The sequence below is a fragment of the Trichomonas vaginalis genome, chromosome I (genome assembly GCF_026262505.1).
Source record: "Trichomonas vaginalis G3 chromosome I, whole genome shotgun sequence".
NCBI classification, from domain to species: Eukaryota; Parabasalia; order Trichomonadida; family Trichomonadidae; genus Trichomonas; species Trichomonas vaginalis.
In genome coordinates this window covers 14,491,934-14,511,320 of record NC_067203.1, presented here as the reverse complement: position 1 = coordinate 14,511,320, position 19,387 = coordinate 14,491,934, and the positions used below count along the sequence as shown (strand labels likewise).

The following is a 19,387-nucleotide window of genomic DNA, read 5'->3' as shown; positions in this document are numbered from 1 at the left end:
TCTTAAGGATGTATTGACCTTTGTTGTTTAGATTTATTTTAAATTATGTTTTATGCCACAGTTTTGTTTTAAATTTAATGCTCAATATTAGATAAAATTTTTAAGGCTGCACTTACGCCAATCTGACTTTAATTCAAATTTTTGACAGCTGGCGTGAAGCGCCATTGAAAATTAACCTTAAACATATGAATTGAAGGCCATGTCATTGGGGCGTAAGTGCACCCTTAAATAATAACTATTAAATTGTATCACATATATATTCAATATTTATTATTAATTTAATGTAACAGATAGTTCATCCAAAATCATCTAAAACAGCTTTTTCTAATTCACTTTTGGCTTCAAGCTTTTTCTGAGCCTTTCTAACTATGTAGAAATAGACTAAACCGCAGATAACTCCGATTAAAATTAAGGAGCCTCCAACTGAAATAAGGGTAATATGCCATGTTTTGAGTTTGCTTTCTGGTTTATGATATGGACATCTATTACTATGTTTATAATTGATTTTCAATCCGCCAATTTTATTTAATGGATAATAGTTTGATGTTTCAACATTACTTACATTTATGGAATTGGCGAGAAAATTCCCTGGTATTATTTGTTGACCGCAATAAAAGAATTCATTTATACTTATCTTCGAAAAAGAGTTTTCATTGATTTTTGTCAAATTATCTTGAATTTCTATCGTGACTGATTTGTTTGTATTGGTAATGAATTCGGCAGGTATACTTGCATCAGAATTGCATTTATCAAATTTGACAAATGATAAATTTTGGAAATCATTTATCTTAGGATAATCTACAAATGACTCTGAATTAAAGTAGATACTTTGAACCTTTAGTTTCAAATTATTATCATCAAATAATTTGACAAAGCTCGAATTAATTGATATAGATTCAATAAAATCACAATCAGAAAATGCTGTTTCATTAATTATAGTCTGTTTATTGATTTTTACTTCAATTGTTGTTAAATTTTTACAACCTGAAAATGCATGAGATAAAATCTCAGTAATATTTTCTGTGAGAACAATGTTTGTTAATCCGGAATTAAAGAATGAATATTCTCCAATTATTTCAAGTGATTTTGGAAAATCAATACTTTTAAGTAAAGAGCAATTTGCAAAACATCCGAATGGAATTTTTGTAAGATTTTGTGGAAGTAATACAATTGTTAAAATATTGCAATTAGCAAACATTTTTTCACTAAGTTCGGTTATATTTACATTAAACAAATCTACTTTTGATAAACCAATGCAATTATTAAAAATATCTTCTCCCAATTGTAGGTTTTGCGATTGTATTATAACTGATTTTAATCTTACTCCATTTTTAAATGCACCATAACCAATTATTCTAATGGTGTTTGGTATTTCCACAGACTCTAAACTTTGGCAACTTGCAAAAGCCCAATCCATTATAATTTCAACATCGTTAAATGTTATTTTTGTTAATTGGGTACCCAAAAAAGCACCATGGGAAATAGTCTTCAACGATTTTGGAATTTCTACTGAAGTTAAAGCAGTTGCCGTAAAACAATAATCTCCGATGAAATTTAAATTATTCGAAAGTTGAATTTCATTTAGATTGATGCAATTTTCAAATGCTTCATTTAATATTGATTTAACAGAATTTGGAATGATAATTTTTTTAAGACCCATACAATTTTGAAATGCTCGACTACCAATAGTTTCGACATTATTTGATAGAGTAACATCGACTAAAGCTACACAGTTACCAAATAAATCATCTGGAATGACTGTAATTGGTGAATTATTAAAATTAATTGAATTAAAATAAAATTTGTTAAAGTAAAAAGCCGATTCACCTATTGATTTTATACGACATAAACTTACATTGGTTAGACAAGTATTGTAAAAAGATTTTTTCCAATTACTTCAATATTCGAAAGATTAATAAAAATAAGTAATCCGCAATCACAAAATGCTGATTCTCCAATTTCTTTTACTGATTCTGGTAAATTAACGTTATATAAATTTGAACATGATTCAAAAGCTCCGACTGGAATTATTGTTAGATTGGAAGGTAAATCAATACGAGTTAATAGATAGCAAGTTTTAAATGCAAACTCACTAATAACTGTGTTTGGATTTAAAAACGTTACATTTTTTAAATTAATGCAATTTGAAAACGCTTCAGACCCGATTAGTTCCAAATTAGGAGGTAATTCTATACTCAATATGCTTTGGCATCCATAAAAAGCTCTGGAATCTATTGAGATCAAAGACTGAGGTAGATTAATTGCCTTAATATTCATACAATTTTCGTAAGAACTATTGGGAATGCTAAGTACTCCTTCATTGAGTGTGAGAGTATTAGATTCAGGACATGCAGATAAACTTAGACAAGCAAATAATCCAAGCATTTGAAAAATAATGTTTTTATGGAAAAAAAAATGTATCGAATTGATCAAAAACGCCATCATTATCTTCTCAATTCTTTTATAAATGGATATTTTTATTTCTTTATGAAATGATCGCAAAATCTGAAAAACATATTTTTGATAACTTTACAAAATATAAAATAATAAAATTATTTAGTTCCATGTGTCAATAAAAATTACCAAATTGTGAAAAAAAATTCCACAACCATTCAATTTATTCAAATTTGAATAGGAAAGGTTGAAACAAAAAAAATTCTGATATAACGTTTATATTATAAATTGGCAAATTTACAAAAAGTATATCAATTGACCTTGGGGACTTTTAGCTTGAATTTGTATAATGATCCTTAATTTGAAATATGTTCGCATTCTTCAGGATTCATCAAGGAGATCCTATCTTTAGCTTTAAATAAATCTTGGTATAATATTGGGGCAACAATCAGAAATTGAGCAAAAAAAGCAATGCAACTGATGATATATCTATTATTATATTAAGCCATTTTAGTGGTTTTCATTTATTTTAAAATACAGTTTTATTTTCTCCTTTATTTGTCTTACAGAAGCCTAATCATAAGAGGACAGGATCTTAAAGTTAAATTTGAATTATTGGATAATGGTTTGGCATTTGAGTTTATAGATAAAGTTATTTGTTGAAATTAACTTATATGATTTGTTTATATAAATGTGCAAAAGGATATAGCTTTACAAGGAAGATTCAGATACACGCACATGTTTTAAATTTAGGTCAAAGTTATGATGAACCAAAGTGGCAGAATTTCCAATTAAAAAAAAACAAATTGGGGTCATCTATCCACATTATCGTAATGAAGCGACCATTTACTATACGGATCCATCTGCTGCATTCAGTGCATGCAGTCCTTATTGTCTAATCACCCAGAGTAAAACAAGTTTAAAAAACACCTTAAATTTTCACCGATTTTTTGTAATAATCGTATCTTAATATATAACTTTAAATCCATATCATCGATGATTCAAACTATTTCAGCGATTTATTTTACAAAAACTATATCGATCGAATTGACTTCTGGTAATGAAGATGGTTAAGATCATCATACAAATTGAATTAACCCGATAAATGGTTTTGATGACCTCGAAAATCATATTTTGTTTTCTTTCAATTTTGACATCATCATTTCATGGAATCTTTCAGTTTCGCTATCAGGAATTGTTTTTCCCTTCTATTACAAGTATGCCCAAACTAATAGCAATAATCCATATAGTAATTTAGGTTATTATTATCAAATAGCCTGGATGCCCAATAAAATTGTATGCTTTATTCAATAATTTACTCCAAGTTAGTTTACTTTGTAAAATGTTATATACTCAAATTCTTACAATTTTTTTCATAATATTTCTTTTTGGCATTATTTTTCAATTTTACATAAGAAACATAAAAGGTAGCAATAAAAATAGAGATTCATCGATCCGAAAGTTCATCCTTTTTTCCAAATTTTCTTTGAAATTCTAAAAATCATTGTAATTCTAACAATTTTAATAGTTGAATTTTCCAAATCAAGAAAAATTTGGAATTCATGATGTTTTCTTAATTAATTATACATATATGATATATTATAAATTTGAGAACAGATCCGAAAAAATGTTGGAATAATATTTTGAATAGTAAAAATCATGGTAATTTTCATTAATTCTTCAAGAATCATAACATAATTCCTTTTGACAAGCCAAAGGTCATATGACGAAAAATGATCGACTTCAGATATGAACAAAAAATCAATTTATCAAACAAAAGAAAACAAAATATATATGTAATATTCAACCTGAGCTGTATACTTATGTATTTGATCAGATGTTATATAATAAAATTGCTGAAGAAAACGAAAAGAAATCAGAATAATTTCTGACTCTTATCAATTTCGCCTTCTTCAACAGAGAATCCAGAATCCGTTCTGGTAATTGGCCTTGGCTTAGGAGCGTTACTATGCCAAAATACTGGCAATGGCTCCGAAGAGATTTTTGAGGGTGCTTCTGGCATTATAGATACGCTGTGCTGTTCTATTAATTCGCTTTTTCGCTTATTCTGCATGTTTTTAACTGTAGATCTAAACTTGGACGGTTTCATTTCTAATTTGAGCAATCTTAAATCATTGAGCTTTGTACATTCACGAGCATTCGTTAAACTCGCATAGTTTCTGAGAGATGAGTCTGTGGAGAGAGACAAGATGCGTGAATTAATTTGTGCCTCGGGAATTTTAGCGGAAACAGTTATTAAACAATCACCTTCCTGGACTCCATAGTACCCAAAGGTACAATCCTTCGACATTAATGAGCCTTTATATAAGTAATTAGTCATTTGATAAATTTTATCAAGAGATCTAATCGAAAATGATAATTGAACTTTTATCTTCTTGATGCCCCATCCAGGAGTGAATATGTGTAAGCATATTTGGTTTCCGGTGTCAGCACCGGCTAAACTAGAAAGACATAACATATTTTGATGCTTGATAAAAATTGATAGAATTGAGAGTAATCAAAAAAATTAGCTCATCAATTTTTGTAAACATAATATGCGTAAAATGTTATGAATTTTAATATTAACCATGTCTTAAAAAATGTGTCTATCAACCTTTATTTCATTTTTTTTAATAACATCAGATAACATATATCTCCATTTATTTAGCGATTTTAAAAATATGATTTTCAAGTTTACATTATTCACAATTTTGAGAGAAAAAATGTGCTTGTTCGGACAATTATGATCTCATCTCGAATTACAAATATAAATTGTTTTCTGAATCATATAAGAATACAATGAAAGAGGGCTCAATTTTTTATGGATCCATATTCGTAGTCATCTCACTTATCGTTAATCTAAAATTCGTATGTCATATGACTTTATTATCTATAAGATGGTTTAATTCCGCCACCGATTTTTGTCGGAATTAGTTTGATTCACCGTTCGATCGCCTTGCATTCAATTCAAAAATATTCAAACTCAAAAATAATCGTAATCTAACTGCTTACATAAAAAACCTTTTTCTATATATAATTAGCATATACTAATCTACAATATAAATTTTGAATAGACATGACTGGATTTTTGAACTCAAATTTGATATTTAGATTAACCCCAATGTACTCGTTTAATAGTTAGAAGTTTAATAGATTTCGCATCTTGGATAAAACCAAAATTCCTGATATTCAACTGGCAATAAAGTGTCAGAATTTATTCATTTCGAAAATTTAGATTTATGCTTGGATATATTACAAATTGGCTAATGCAAATGCCTGTTCAATAATTCATCTTCATAATATTATTTATTTATTGTGTATCAAATTCTAAAGATAAACAATAATTAAATCTCAATGACATAAGAAAAATTTCATGAATATTGAGATACAATAATATTTGTCTTGATAGATTTTTTTGTTTTTTAAATTACCTCAAGAATTGCTTATATTAACTCCCATATTACGTTTTCATCCAAAAGTGGGAAAATTTCCATCTTAAAAGCCTGAAATCTCTAAGTTCATACCATTTCCATTCTGAATGGAAATCTAGTCAATCTTATTGGGAGCGAGTATATCTTTATCTTAAGAGACTAATATGGTATATCTACATTGAATAAATTCACAATAAATGCATGGATATTTCTCAAGTAAAATCCATTTGCATGAGTTAATACTATTAAATTTTTATACGAGCTCAATAAATGTTCTAAGTAACACCGGATATTTCACCGAATGAAAAATGCATTTAGTCATCCCGCCGTTTGAAACTACACTACAAAATAATATCAATGAAATTTGATTGTTTGTATAACAATGCGCATATTTGCTATACTTGATATTTCGGATAAAGGTTTTTATACTGAGAAAATATTGATAGTGATCCTTCAAACGATTCAATTGAAATATTCGTGTCCCAATTGAATAGTTCCATCATATCCTTATGAATTCATATAATACATCATATAAAGATGCTAAAAAGTAAGTGTGTCAGATACTATTGGATATTTTTTGAGAACAACCGCTAAATAAGAAAAGAAATTGACTGCACTATGGAACTAGCAGGAAATGGGGATAATGCTATTATTTTTACCAAAATCCTGTTTTTCATATGATGCATTTTTTGGTTCATATGATTATGAGTTCCCCGACAGAGTTGTTAATCACCCAGTTTGCTATGAAACTATGTGCAAATTTAAATATCCATGTCCCGATCCATATACTTGTTCAGCAATTAATTTAACGTTTAAACGAGGTACTTACATATTAGAAGCAACCGGCGGCGGTTCAAATCTAGGATATAGTTACGGAATTGTTTCATTTCCAAAAACTACCAATATTTTACTTCACATTGGTGGATCTTTTTTCGAACAAAAGACCATAAAAACACCGATTTATAATGGTGGTGGAATGGGATGCGATTATTCTGGAGGTGGAGCTACAGATTTTCGAACTAGTCAGGACATTCATGATAGATTTATAATTGCTGGTGGCGGACCTAACGGAGGCGGTGAAAGTAATGCTAATTTTGAAGAATTATATGGTCAAAATTCAGATGTTCATAATTGCCCAAGTCTTTATCCGCGTGACCCAGATTATGAGGAAAATATGAGACGTAGAAAAGGAGGCGGTGGTGGGTTATATGGAGGTATAAATAATCAAGGCGGATCAGGCTTTGTTTATAATTTTTCTTATGGTGCTAATCCTGCTATTATTAATAAAATTAATCACTTCAAAGTTCTATCCGGAGATACATTCTTTGGACATCCATATAATGATGGATATCAGGCAAAAATAAGATTAGCTGATGCACATTATTACATACCTGGCATTAATAATATGATAACACCAGGACCAGGAATCCATTATCGCGTATACAGAGATAGATAATTTGATTCGAAATGAAAAATTAATTACAATTTTTTTTCATAAATTTTAGAATAAAAGTTAATCATGCTAATCATACTTTTTTCCCCTCCTTAACTTATAAGGATTCTATGAGCCATGTTAAAATTCTCCTGAGAAGCATTAAGGCTACACTTAAGCCCATCTGAATTAGTTTTCCAATCAAAATAAAATTTACAGGCGTGAATTGATATTACAGCTGGATTGGTAAAAGGCTCAATTATTGCGGTTGAAATAGTATATTAAGATATTTACTAATCAAATATATGGTATAATGAAAATTTATGAGTGAAAATTATCACTACTTGTAGAGTGCCTTCATAATTAAAAATTAAAACATGTTTTTTTATTTTCTCACAAAAATAGATCATATAAAAATTAATTTTCATCATCATCTTCTTCATCGTCATCGAAATCATCAGCGGAGAGGATATCATCATCTTCAGAATTTAATTTGTCATCATCTTCCTCTTCTTCGGCTTTCTCTTTCTTTTTATTTCCTTTCTTCTTGTTCAAAAGAGATTTCTTCTTTTTCTTTGGCTTTTCCTCTTCCTCTTCTTCAGTTTCATCATCATCGAAGTCTTCGTCATCATCTTTATCTTCTTCCTCCTCTTCATCTTCTTTAGTTTCTTCTTCTTCCTCCTCTTTTTTATCTTCTTCCTCTTCTTCCTCTTCTTTAGTTTCTTCTTCTTTTTCATCATTTTCATCATCGTTTTCGTCTTCTTCTTCTGATGGTTTGAAATCACGAGTTAGAATCTTTTTGTTTTCTTCTTCTTCGGGTTCTTTTTCTTTCTTGTTGTATTTGCCAAACATTGAAGAGATTAATCCTTTTGGAGGTTCTTCTTTGATTTCTCTTTCTTTTGGTTCAAGTGAATCTTCCTCTTCTTCTTCTGGTTTAGTAAGGAGTTTGTCGAGAAGAGATCCTTTCTTTTCTTCTTCTTTATTGATTTCTTCATCGAAATCTTCATCATTTATTGATTCATCATCATCTTTCTTCTCTTCTTCTTCGTCTTTGTCATCATTCTTCGATAACAAAGTTGAAAGAAGATTTGTTTTCTCTTCCTTTTCTTCTTCTTCTTCATGTGTTTCTTCTTGTTTGAAATCTCTTTCTTCTGGTTTGTTTTCGTCATTCAACAAGTTTGATAACAATGGTTTCTTTTCTTCTTCTTCTTCCTTTGGCTTTGTTTCTTCCATTGGAGGCAATTGTTTCTTCAAAATTCCGCCAAACAAAGCTGGTTTAGGTTTTTCTTCCTCCTTTGGTTTGTCATCTTCCATTGGAGGTAACTGACGTTTGAGAACTGATTGCTTTGGCTTTTGTTCTTCTTCTTTTGGTTTATCATCCATTGGAGGTAATTGTTTCTTCAAATTTCCACCAAACAAAGCAGGTTTTGGCTTTTCTTCTTCTTGTTTGTTTTCATCTTCCATTGGAGGTAATTGTCTGTTTAAGAATCCACCAAAAAGATTTGGTTTTGGTTTCTCTTCTTGTTCAGTTTCTTTCTTATCTTCTTCCTCTTCTTTAGGTTTAAATTCTCTGTTTAAAATTCCTGATAATAAACCATTTGTTTTTGGTTTTTCTTCATCATCTTCGAAATCATCTGATTCTTTCTTTTCTTCTTCATCTTTAGGTAAAGAATCTTCTTCCTCTTTATTCTTTTCTACTGATTCCTTTGTTAATAATTCAGACAAAAGTCCTGTGTTCTTTGGTTTTTCTTCTTCATCTTTCTTCTCTGATTCTTCGAAATCATTTTCATTTTCATTGTTTTCTTCTTTAGGTTTAAATTCTCTGTTTAATATTCCTGATAATAAACCATTTGTTTTAGGTTTTTCTTCTTCATCATCTTCGAAATCTTCTGATTCTTTCTTTTCCTCTTCTTCTTTATGATCATTTTCTTTGTCTTTAAGTAAATTATCTAAGAAAGGAGTTGATTCTTCCTCTTTCTTATTTTCTTCTTCTTCTGATTCTTTAGTTTTTTCGTCTTCCATTGGAGGTAATTGTCTGTTTAATATTCCTGATAATAAACCATTTGTCTTTGGTTTTTCTTCTTCATCTTTCTTTTGTTCTGGTTCTTCATCATCTTCGAAATCATCTTCATCATTGTTTTCTTTCTTTTCTTCTTCTTTTGGTTTTTCTTCTTCTTTCTTTTCATCTTCCAAATGACTTAAATCTTTATTTAGTATTCCTGACAACAAACCAGTTGTTTTTGGTTTCTCTTCTTCATCATTTTCTTTCTTTTCTTCTTCTTCATTTGGAGGTAATTCTCTCTTTTCTTCTTCTGTTTCTTCCTTTGGTTTTTCTTCTTCCATTTGTTTCAAATCTTTATTTAATATTCCAGACAACAAACCAGCTGTTTCGGGTTTTTCTTCTTCTTTCTTTTCCTCTTCTTCATTTTGTTTTTCATCATTTTCTTCGTTTTGTTTTTCTTCTTCTTTGTTTGGTTCGAGGAGTTTCTCTTGAAGAAGGTTTCCAAGTAAAGGAGGAGATCTTTCTTCTGGTTGCTGTTCATTTTCGTTTTCTTTCTTTTCTTCTTCTTCATGATTTTCTTGTTTTTCATCATCGAAATCTTCGAAGTCTTCGTCGTCATCATGAGGTCTTTCTTCTAATTTGTCTTTTATGTCATCGAAAATTGTGTCTTTTTCTTCTTCTTTCTTCTGTTCTGGTTCTTCATCTTCGAAATCATCATCTTCCTTCTTTTCTTCCTCTTCTTTTTCTTTGAGTTTCTCTTGTAATAAATCACCAATTAATGGCTTCTTTTCTTCTTCTTCATTTTCTTCATGTTTTTCTTTGTCTTCTTCATCGAAATCTTCGAAGTCTTCATCATTTTCTTCTTTCTTTTCTTCTTCTTCCTTTGACTGAATTTTTTCTTGAATTAATTCACCAAGTAATGGTTTCTTTTCTGAATTTTCTTCTTTTTCGGATTGTTTTTCTTCATTTTCTTCGTGTTTTTCTTCTGTTTCTGGTTTTTCTTCCTCTTCTTGTTTGGAAAGAAGTTTGTCTTGGAGAATTCCTGCTAAAATTGGTTTTTCTTCGGAATCTTTCTTTTCATCGTCTTCGAAATCAGATGATTTCTTGTCTTCGAGTTCTTCTCGTAATACATCTCCTAAATCTTTCTCTTTTTCTTCTTCTTTATTCTCTGAATCTTCGAAATCATCAGATTTCTTTTCTTCTTCCTCTTCTTTGTGCTTTTGATCGAGGACATCTTGAAGGAGATTGTCAAGAAGTGGTTCATCTTTCTTTTCTTCTTCCTCTTCTTGTTTCTTTTCTTCGATTTCCTTCTTTTCTTCTTCCTCCTTTGGTTCGAGCTTGTCTTTGAGGATTCCTGCAAGAAGTGGCTCTTCTTCCTTATTTTCCTCTTCTTCTTGGTGTTTTTCTTCGTCTTTCTTCTCATCATCGTCCATCTTATCGAGATGATCCCTCAAAACATCGGCAAGATCCTTATCCTTGGCCTCTTCCTTCTTCTCTTCCTCTTCTTGATGATTTTCTTCAGCTTTTTCTGGTTTTTCTTCATCTGATTTTTCAGATTTTTCTGTTTCGGATGTTTCTGATTGTTCGTCATCAGATTTCTTGTCTTCTGACTCATCCTTGGAGGAAGATTCTTGATCGGATTTGTCCTTTTCGGATTTATCGGATTCAGATTTCTCATTTTCCTTCTCTTTCTCGGCGTCAGACTCGAAATCAGATGATTTAGCACTTTTGATGGACTTTTCTTCATTCTTTTCGTCGTTTTCGGAATGAGATGATAATTCTTTTGGCTTTTCTTCGGATTTCGGAGGTTCGTCCGCTTTTTCATCATCACTGCTGCTGGATTTCTTCGATTCCCCGTCATAACTTTTTTCTGGTCCGAAAGAAGCTTCAGCGGAAATCATGGCTGATCCGTGCATTGGCCTTGTTGAATCAGCGGCAGAGGCTTCTTCGAATGAGGAGGACAAGGATTCTTCTTCCATGTTCGGTTTCTTTGAGGCCGGAGATATCGGACTTGGTAATTGCGAACTTCTCTTCGATTTGGATGAAATTGAGGAGGCTATGGACTTGGCGGAGTTGGATGAATGGGTCGACATCATTGACTTTTCATCGGAATCAGATCTTGGAGTAGTTTGAATGGCAATTGAAACCATTGGCTGCTTGACAGGAGCCTGCTGATGTAATTTAGGAAGTTGCGATTGCTGTGGTTTCTTCTTGGCTTTCTTCTTTGGCTTGGATGTTGAAATTGGAACTAATCTGTTGTTTTCTATCGTCTTCATTGTAGTACGGCTGGTCGAATCTCTGGCAGGAGGAAGTCCTGTTGTGATTGAACGTGGCTTTGGCTCAGGTTCAATCGGCCGGTAGATCATTCCAGCGCTTCTGTCAATTAAACGCTGACGAAGACGCTTGCGCTGGTTGAGGAATTGCTGCATTTCGGATTCTTGACGGTTTGTAAGGTGCTGACGTGCGTTCATGTAGTCATTCTGAAAAGCATTTTGTATTTTCTCGTTTTCTTCGTAGCGCATGGCATCAATTTGCATATGGACTTCTTCCGCAGCATCAATGTTGCCATCTTCGATTAATTGTCTTTCTTTTTCAGTTAATTCATTTAATTTTGAGTCATCGTAAACATATTGCGATGCTTTTTCATTCCAAACCTTTTCAAAACGTTGTAATTCGTTGTAATGCTGTGATTCTATTTGCTTTTTCTTATCTTTTGTATTTTTATCAAATTCTGCTACAATTGGATCAGTTCTGTGTGTTAGTAATCTAGTAAAATCAGGGGCAAAAGCATCTTGATTAACTCAAGATGTTTTTGCACCATAAAGAATACGTACGATTTCGAATTTTCTTGCTTTGACTTGGCGAACTTCTGATTTGTTGCACTTGTGGCAAGAAAAGCCTCTAACTCGCGTGATTGCATCTGAATTTCACGTGAAAGATATAGATTTAGTTGTTGTGATTTTTTAGCCTCTTCATACATTCGATTTTGTATGCAGTATGATAAATATTCATTATTATTTTCCTGTACCTTGATTAATTTGGGCATTTCTATGCCAGTGAAATCAGGTGTTTCCATAAGAGATTCTCTGATTTGGTCAATTTCGGGAGAATCATATCCCCTTGAACTCGACTGCTGATAAGTTTTTGCTGGAGCACGCCTCAGCGAAGATCGAGTTCCTGCCTTTGGCCGGAGGATAGCAGGATCGCCGTGCTTTCCTCTAGCGTTCATTTTTTTTTCTCTTCTCAATTTTTTTTCATGACAAAAAACGAATAATTTTGTAAACATTTTGGCATTGAAAATTGATCAAAAAAACATTGACAGAGATCTTCTCCTTATGATATTTCCTTTTTTCAATTTTTCTTACATTGAATGGAATGTGGACTTCGGATTAATTTTGATTTTGCAGATATAAGGGTTTTCCATAAGAAACATATTCAACCCATGATTACCTCCTTTAGTTCTAAAACATTTGAAAGTGTTATTGAGATAATTGAGCATCTCCATTCATTGAGAGTTTATTCCACTTGCCAATATTGACAACTCATCTATAATTCTATGTTTATATGTCATTTCTAGAATAGTGACTTTAAGCTAAGTTTTGCACAGCATTTAATCCTATACATCTACTTTTATGATCGTTGATAAGAATCAGATCAGATAATTTAAATATATTTCTGGATGATGAACTTAAATATCAACTAATGACGCACAACAATAAGAATTAACTAATTCTTACATCTAACTGATATATGAAACTGCAAAAAAGTTATATACTTCAATCTATCAAAAGAATAATCATATTTATCATATTCATATCATCTGATATAAGATAAATTGAATGGATAAAGTGAATATAGAGATTCAAGTATTCCCATCATGATACTAGACTATTTGCATGTTATATTAAGATCAATCTATTCTTATGAGCTATGTTCCTTGAGCAATAGAGATTAATTTAGATCATATATGCCAAGAAATGTGATAAATCAAAATAGTGAGCCATCAGAAGTCCAATTATTTAATCAAAGTCTTTCAACATTTCACACTCTCAAACGATAACATTGAAAATAACTCAAACTAATCGTAATCAAAAATTTTATTGATTTTGCTGCAAATAGTCCATTATATTGATTTTACTATCAATTAAAAATTAAGTGACCCGAGTTGATATTTGAAAAAAGTCAGACATAACCCATACTCATAAACGCTATTCCTAGCACAAGAATCAGTAAGATCGATGAGGCAGATATTTCCTAACTAACGTGCATCAATAAAAAAATAATATTGAATATTCATTCAATCTAAAAATATCGGAACACCAAAAAATTTTTTTATTGAAATTGTAAATTTTTTTGAGAACATGGACTTAGAATATTCTCAAATATCAACGTGCTCTATTAAATACTTGACATTTTAATAAATATAATAGTGCTTAATATATTCTCAATATATTTTCTAGTTATCTTCAAAAAATTGCAAAGGATAACCTATTTGTCAATATATGCTGCTTCTTCTCTTATTTTTTAGATCCCGGCAACGTATTATCAAAGGTCCGGATACGTCAATGGACATTCCTATTGAAGGGGTGATAACGGGGTTTATAACCCACACCTACTTCGAACCTCAAAATTATTCAATAACTTATTCCCAAGCTATAAATCTTAAGGGAGGTGCAATAAGACTATCATCTGATCTCACTCCTTGCAGTTTATTTATTGATAATTCGTTTTTCTTTAATGATTTTTCTGAAAACCATGGTGGAGCCATATATTTTGACTCAAACGCAACATTTGAAGTAATTCAAACATGCGCCAAACTATGCAGCACTTGTTCTTATGATTACGAAGGTTCATTTTCATATTCTCAAAATTTTTATACATCCTTTTTCAATTTCACATCTTTCGTCAGCTGCGGATCATGCGAAAAACCTTCAAAAAGCTCATTCTTTGCATCAGGAGAAAATGCGCTGTATCAACATCATAATTCTTCATTTTCAAGCTCCATATGCGCCAATATTCAATGCTCTGGCTCAGGATACATGGAGTATAGTTCATTTAGTAACAATAATCTAAGTAACCCTGAAGTAGATTGCTGTATTTTCCAGAAATATTTAAATACAAAATTTTGCAACTTTATCGAAAACCTTATAGCGAACAGCACAGAAAATTCATGCATATACTTTTCCTATAGGTCCCCAAACAACATTCTCTCAAATTCATGCTTTTTTCGGAACCGAGCGAAATATCTAGCGTCAGCAACAGATAATTTCAAACTTTTCGAATGCTTCTCAGACTGCGGTGATTTTAATAACGTAAATGCTATCGGAATCAGGAAAGCGGCCATTACTTTGGAGATAAATCTTTTATATACTTATGAATGCGATGCAGACTTCCCAACCATAGCAGCTCGCGATATAAGTTTCTTTGAACCCGATTTATTGCCAACATTAGAAGATCCAGTTTCAATATCTGAAACACCGACTTTTAGTACGACTTCACCAACTTCATTCAATAAAATCGAGAAAAACAGTGGTAACCAGGACGAAGCGAAGCAGAGAATTATCCTAATTGCGGCTTCTGCCATTGATTCTGTATTAATTATAACTTTTATTATTGTTTTTGTCATTTATATGGTCAGAAAAGCAGGAAGACCTATTGAACAAAAGGAAATCACTTATTCTACAGACACTTCATATGAAAATGAAGAATCAAAAGATAAATTCCCAGAAAAAAGTAAGAAACCGTTAGATAATGTCAAGGTGAAGGACCAGAAGAGCTCTGATGATGAGAGTTACTCATACACGTATACTTATTCGTATGATAATAAAATCAACTCAGAAGAGACGAATGATAAGGATATTTCGATATCAGATGAATCTACTTAGATTGTTTGTTAGTAAATTTTTGTTTGTATTTTTAGTTTATTCAATAATTTTTTCAATAATATGAAATAATTCGTTGATTTAAAGATATTTAAATATGATAAGTTGAAGCGAAGATAGTTCAATCATTGAATCATCCGAAACGAACATTTGAAAATTCGATAATACGTAATAGTCAACATTTGACGCTACAAATAAATTTACTGTCCATAGTACACTATCATTTCATAATAATTTTAATGTTAGAATAATTCATGATTTTTTTTTTGAAAAACGTACATTTTTTTTTGTTATGAATCATCCACCTATTGATATCTTTGATTACGATATTGAAATTAAAAAGCTTCCCCAAGAATGGATGGTTGATATGGCAGAAGTTTTTCGTGAATTCGATGAAGATGCCGACGGAAAAATTCCAAATACTTATGCACAACACATTTTCTCATTATTCAGACTTCCATCAAAGACAGTTTTCACAGAACCAGGAAATGTCACTATGAGAGTATTCCTTCATGAAGCAAGTTTTATGCGACAAGAAATTTTTGGAACTGCAGAGTCAAGATATCAATATTTCTTCAAGATGATTGCAGGTTTGAAGCAAGCAAGAATGACAGCAATTGATATACAAAGATTTATGAAAGTGTGCGGAGATGATATTAAATTAAAATTCTGCGATGATTTCATTGATGAATTTGATAGAGAAGGAATCTCAAAAGATTATATTACAATAGAAGAATTTACCAAATTTTGCGAAGATAAGAAGATTCCTATCTAGGTTATCTTTCTATGTTTATGCTTATAGGGTTATCTCCAGTTATTCATGGATACCCTATTTATCTATTTTTGTATGATATTTTATTGTTTTTTTATTTTCATAAATATACTAGGTTATAATCAATTCTAATACTTCATTAATAATAATAGTGGCCATCTTAGTAATGAATAATTCAACGGAAATAGTTAGTTTTCTAGTTGAGAATAGTGCCAAGAATATCATTAATCATCTTTTTAATTTGACATTAGAATTAACACTCTACAGCTCAAAGGTAAACAAAAGCATATGAACACTTTTGCATTTGTTATAGTATTATGGAAGCAAAATGAATTAATGTAGTTTTACAATGCGATCTTATGTTAGAATAGCGCAAGCTATCGAAACATATGTAATGAACCTAAATATGAACTTTATCAATAATTTTTTTTTCCAATCAAAACAGTTTCATTTTTGACATAAAAAGTGACAAATCCTCATGCGCATGAGTTCCAATCTCATGACCAAGCTTAAGGAAACTATTAATTATGTGACCACATTAAATCAACTTGTTACTCAAATAAAACAAATAGAAACAGATTTTTATCAAAATCCTGGACAAGGAATTGCCAAAGAATGTGAGACTTACCAAGGAATTATTGGCCAGACTTATGATAAGTCTATTGATTCTGTAAACACAACAATCAATGCAATTGAACAAATTCTTGAGCAGAGATCAAAATCTGGTTCAAGAGTTGAAACGTCGATGCCAACCAGAGAGGAGTTAGATGGATTACTTTTGAATCTTTTCCATGGTAAACCTAAAACTAGACATGCTCCAATCCCTAATTATTGCGGTTGTTACGCTTACAGGTCTAGAACTCCAAGTCAGAATCAATTTGTATGCGCAAATATTAATAGACAATTTTTACTCATGATGGTTTACAAATATGAGAATGATACCGTTTATGTAATTGATCCTTATACAAATTCTTCAAATACCGATGTCATTGAACTAAAATCAGACCAGTGGACACCACTGCCTACAATTATCCCTGAAAAACCAATCGCTCGTTGGGAACACGCAAAAAATGCAAAAGTTTTAGCACTTATGCCAGCAGAAGGATCACGAACCTTCTTCCCTGCTACAGTCATTGCACGACCATACGATATAGTCAGTGATGGTAATCCAGATCAAATTCGAGGTTATCAATTAGATTTCGGCGATGATGACCCCAGAATTATACCAGAGCAATTTGTTGTTAACTTCCCAGAAAATTGGAAGAGTTTAATGGAATAAACATTTGTTTGTTTGTATATTCATTTTCTCAATTTTGGATTTTCCGCTAATGATTTTTAATTTTATAATAAGAAAACAATACAAAGCAACATTTTCCTGTCTATAATGCAATCTATTACCCCAGCAACGATAACTTTATAATATTTTTTTATGATCTTTTTAAATATTACCATTGGATGTATCATTTCTAGTTCTTTATATTATTGTATGGCTTTCCACAAGTTATTGCATAGACTATAGTGATATTTCTACCAAAAACTCATCTATAATTTCTTACAGAAACTCAGATATTGAAGGAAAGCCTTTTCTAGTAAAAATAAGAATATTTTCAAACATATATTGTTCATAAGTCCAAATCGAAATTTCAAATTTATATTATTTTTAAAACTCCATGAAAATCTCAAACTGTAGCACCAACACAGTGAGTTTTTTTATTTAAATGGAAAATTTTATAAAGTAGAAATTAATGATTAATTTTTTTAGTTTATTATTGTTAGAATACCAATATATCTAAACAATACCGATAGTTTTTATATACATTAAACAAAAACATTGATAAATGATATAAATTAAATTTCTTCATTTTCGTCATCTTCTTCTTTGTTATTATCATCATCGTCATCATTTGAGTTGTAGAACTCATCAAAGAAGTCGTCAAAGCTCTCATACGAACCATTATCGTCTTTAGATTTCTTAATCATTCTAAAAGCGACTTGTTCTGTATTATTTTGAGGTAACCAGGTCGGATAAGCCAATGGACCACAGTGATGACGTTCAAAATGAATGATTTCGTAGTTATTGTCCTTATCAATTTTCAAAACACAAGCACTGTTTGAATCTTGCGAATAATCACTGTTTGAGAATATTGTTAAGCATTTTCCTTTTGCGCTTGCAACATTCTTGAATGCCCACTTGTATCCGTCATCGCAAGCTTCATGGGAGCGAACAATTAACTTTAATTTGTTATCTTTCATGAAATTATTGACAGCTTTCCAGCCATAGAAGTATCCGACTTTCCTATCACTTGGATGATATTCTTCGACACGATCGCGAGGATCTGACCACAATAAGTCTGCAATTGGTCCTGCAGAAGGAATCTTCAATGATTTCTTGAGATCTTGTATTTCATCGATGTAGTGAATAAATTGGGATATGCCACCGTGAACGCAAAAGATTTCTTTATTGATAACAGCTGCATATGGTAAATATTGAAAAGTATTTGTGAATAAGAAGTATGTTTCTTTGTCAACTCTGTTACTAGCTTCAGTTCTAAAGCCATATGCAGTCGTAAGAGATTCGCATTCATGATTTCCACGTAAGAGATAGATACTGTCTGGATATTTAAGCTTTAAAGCAAACAAAAGTAGTACAACTTCTACTGCATTAGCACCACGATCAACATAATCACCTAAAAATAGATATTTCGTTTGGGGAGGATATCCACAAGTTGTGAAAAATCGAATAAGGTCATCAATATTGCCATGAATGTCACCAACAACTACTATATCTGACGGAAGATATAGAAGTGATGGTTCTTTATCGAGAACAACTGAAACATTATCAAGCAAATCAGTGACAAAGTACTTATCGAACTTCATTTGGTATATACTTCCTTTCCTGCACATCGCATTGGCTCGACTTGAAATTACTGAAACAATGAAACTATCGAGAAGCGTTGTATTCATTTTTGTCATTTGAAATTGGTCAGAGAGATAAAACTCCTGGAATTCATTGCGATTATTTGATCGCATAAGACTACATCCAAGACATTAAGGAAACTCATATACTTCGATATCAAAGCAATCAATGCAATAATTTTCCGAAAATTAAAAGATTATACGGAATTAACAAGTACAAATATGATTCGACATCTATTTACTAAAAACACGAACCAAACAGCACCAAATACCTTGTTAACTACTATTTTTATCCAGTTTTTTTCATTATTATTTTTCATTTTTTCATTTGTTTTCTTACAAATTAGTTTACTATATCTCCTTCTACCACACAATATGAACCATATATGAAAGAAACCTATATTTTCAAATATTCTTAATAAAGTCTATACGCTTCTTTCTTCTTTGTGAAACAATATCATTTGCATGCTGTAATACTCAATGTGTGATTCCTCTTTGATTTTCACATGCAAATTCCAACTAATTTGATTTTTTGATTTAATTTTTTTATATTTTTGA

At 31.1% G+C, this 19,387-nt stretch overlaps 10 protein-coding genes across 10 annotated transcripts, besides 1 other annotated feature; 4 read left to right on the top strand and 6 right to left on the bottom strand.

Annotated features, from left to right (window-relative positions):
- Window positions 1–100: 100 nt before the first annotated feature.
- Window positions 101–227: a mobile genetic element.
- A 68-nt stretch (window positions 228–295) lies between these two features.
- TVAGG3_0986260 (surface antigen BspA-like family) lies at window positions 296–1,660 on the bottom strand (the record flags this gene model as incomplete). Its single annotated transcript, XM_001582569.1, has 1 exon — window positions 296–1,660. One exon carries the CDS (start codon window positions 1,658–1,660, stop codon window positions 296–298), a length of 1,365 nt encoding a protein of 454 aa, XP_001582619.1.
- A 200-nt stretch (window positions 1,661–1,860) lies between these two features.
- TVAGG3_0986270 (BspA type Leucine rich repeat region (6 copies) family) lies at window positions 1,861–2,385 on the bottom strand (the record flags this gene model as incomplete). Its single annotated transcript, XM_001582570.1, has 1 exon — window positions 1,861–2,385. The coding sequence occupies one exon, from the start codon at window positions 2,383–2,385 to the stop codon at window positions 1,861–1,863; it is 525 nt and encodes a 174-aa protein (XP_001582620.1).
- Window positions 2,386–2,686: 301 nt separating this feature from the next.
- On the bottom strand, window positions 2,687–4,886 carry TVAGG3_0986250 (ubiquitin-like family; the record flags this gene model as incomplete). The annotated part of the gene is made up of 1 exon (XM_001582571.2): window positions 4,271–4,873. The coding sequence occupies one exon, from the start codon at window positions 4,871–4,873 to the stop codon at window positions 4,271–4,273; it is 603 nt and encodes a 200-aa protein (XP_001582621.1).
- A 1,573-nt stretch (window positions 4,887–6,459) lies between these two features.
- Window positions 6,460–7,281, top strand: TVAGG3_0986240 (glycine-rich protein family; the record flags this gene model as incomplete). The annotated part of the gene is made up of 1 exon (XM_001582572.2): window positions 6,460–7,281. One exon carries the CDS (start codon window positions 6,460–6,462, stop codon window positions 7,279–7,281), a length of 822 nt encoding a protein of 273 aa, XP_001582622.2.
- Window positions 7,282–7,620: 339 nt separating this feature from the next.
- Window positions 7,621–12,010, bottom strand: TVAGG3_0986230 (uncharacterized protein; the record flags this gene model as incomplete). Its single annotated transcript, XM_001582573.2, has 1 exon — window positions 7,675–11,796. The coding sequence occupies one exon, from the start codon at window positions 11,794–11,796 to the stop codon at window positions 7,675–7,677; it is 4,122 nt and encodes a 1,373-aa protein (XP_001582623.1).
- A 7-nt stretch (window positions 12,011–12,017) lies between these two features.
- TVAGG3_0986220 (uncharacterized protein) lies at window positions 12,018–12,488 on the bottom strand (the record flags this gene model as incomplete). Its single annotated transcript, XM_001582574.1, has 1 exon — window positions 12,018–12,488. One exon carries the CDS (start codon window positions 12,486–12,488, stop codon window positions 12,018–12,020), a length of 471 nt encoding a protein of 156 aa, XP_001582624.1.
- Window positions 12,489–13,726: 1,238 nt separating this feature from the next.
- TVAGG3_0986210 (uncharacterized protein) lies at window positions 13,727–15,144 on the top strand (the record flags this gene model as incomplete). The annotated part of the gene is made up of 1 exon (XM_001582575.1): window positions 13,825–15,144. The coding sequence occupies one exon, from the start codon at window positions 13,825–13,827 to the stop codon at window positions 15,142–15,144; it is 1,320 nt and encodes a 439-aa protein (XP_001582625.1).
- Window positions 15,145–15,337: 193 nt separating this feature from the next.
- TVAGG3_0986200 (EF-hand family) lies at window positions 15,338–16,033 on the top strand (the record flags this gene model as incomplete). The annotated part of the gene is made up of 1 exon (XM_001582576.1): window positions 15,434–15,916. One exon carries the CDS (start codon window positions 15,434–15,436, stop codon window positions 15,914–15,916), a length of 483 nt encoding a protein of 160 aa, XP_001582626.1.
- Window positions 16,034–16,384: 351 nt separating this feature from the next.
- On the top strand, window positions 16,385–17,522 carry TVAGG3_0986190 (SGF29 tudor-like domain family; the record flags this gene model as incomplete). The annotated part of the gene is made up of 1 exon (XM_001582577.1): window positions 16,398–17,192. One exon carries the CDS (start codon window positions 16,398–16,400, stop codon window positions 17,190–17,192), a length of 795 nt encoding a protein of 264 aa, XP_001582627.1.
- Window positions 17,523–17,686: 164 nt separating this feature from the next.
- On the bottom strand, window positions 17,687–19,272 carry TVAGG3_0986180 (phosphoprotein phosphatase protein; the record flags this gene model as incomplete). The annotated part of the gene is made up of 1 exon (XM_001582578.1): window positions 17,762–18,877. One exon carries the CDS (start codon window positions 18,875–18,877, stop codon window positions 17,762–17,764), a length of 1,116 nt encoding a protein of 371 aa, XP_001582628.1.
- Window positions 19,273–19,387: the final 115 nt, after the last annotated feature.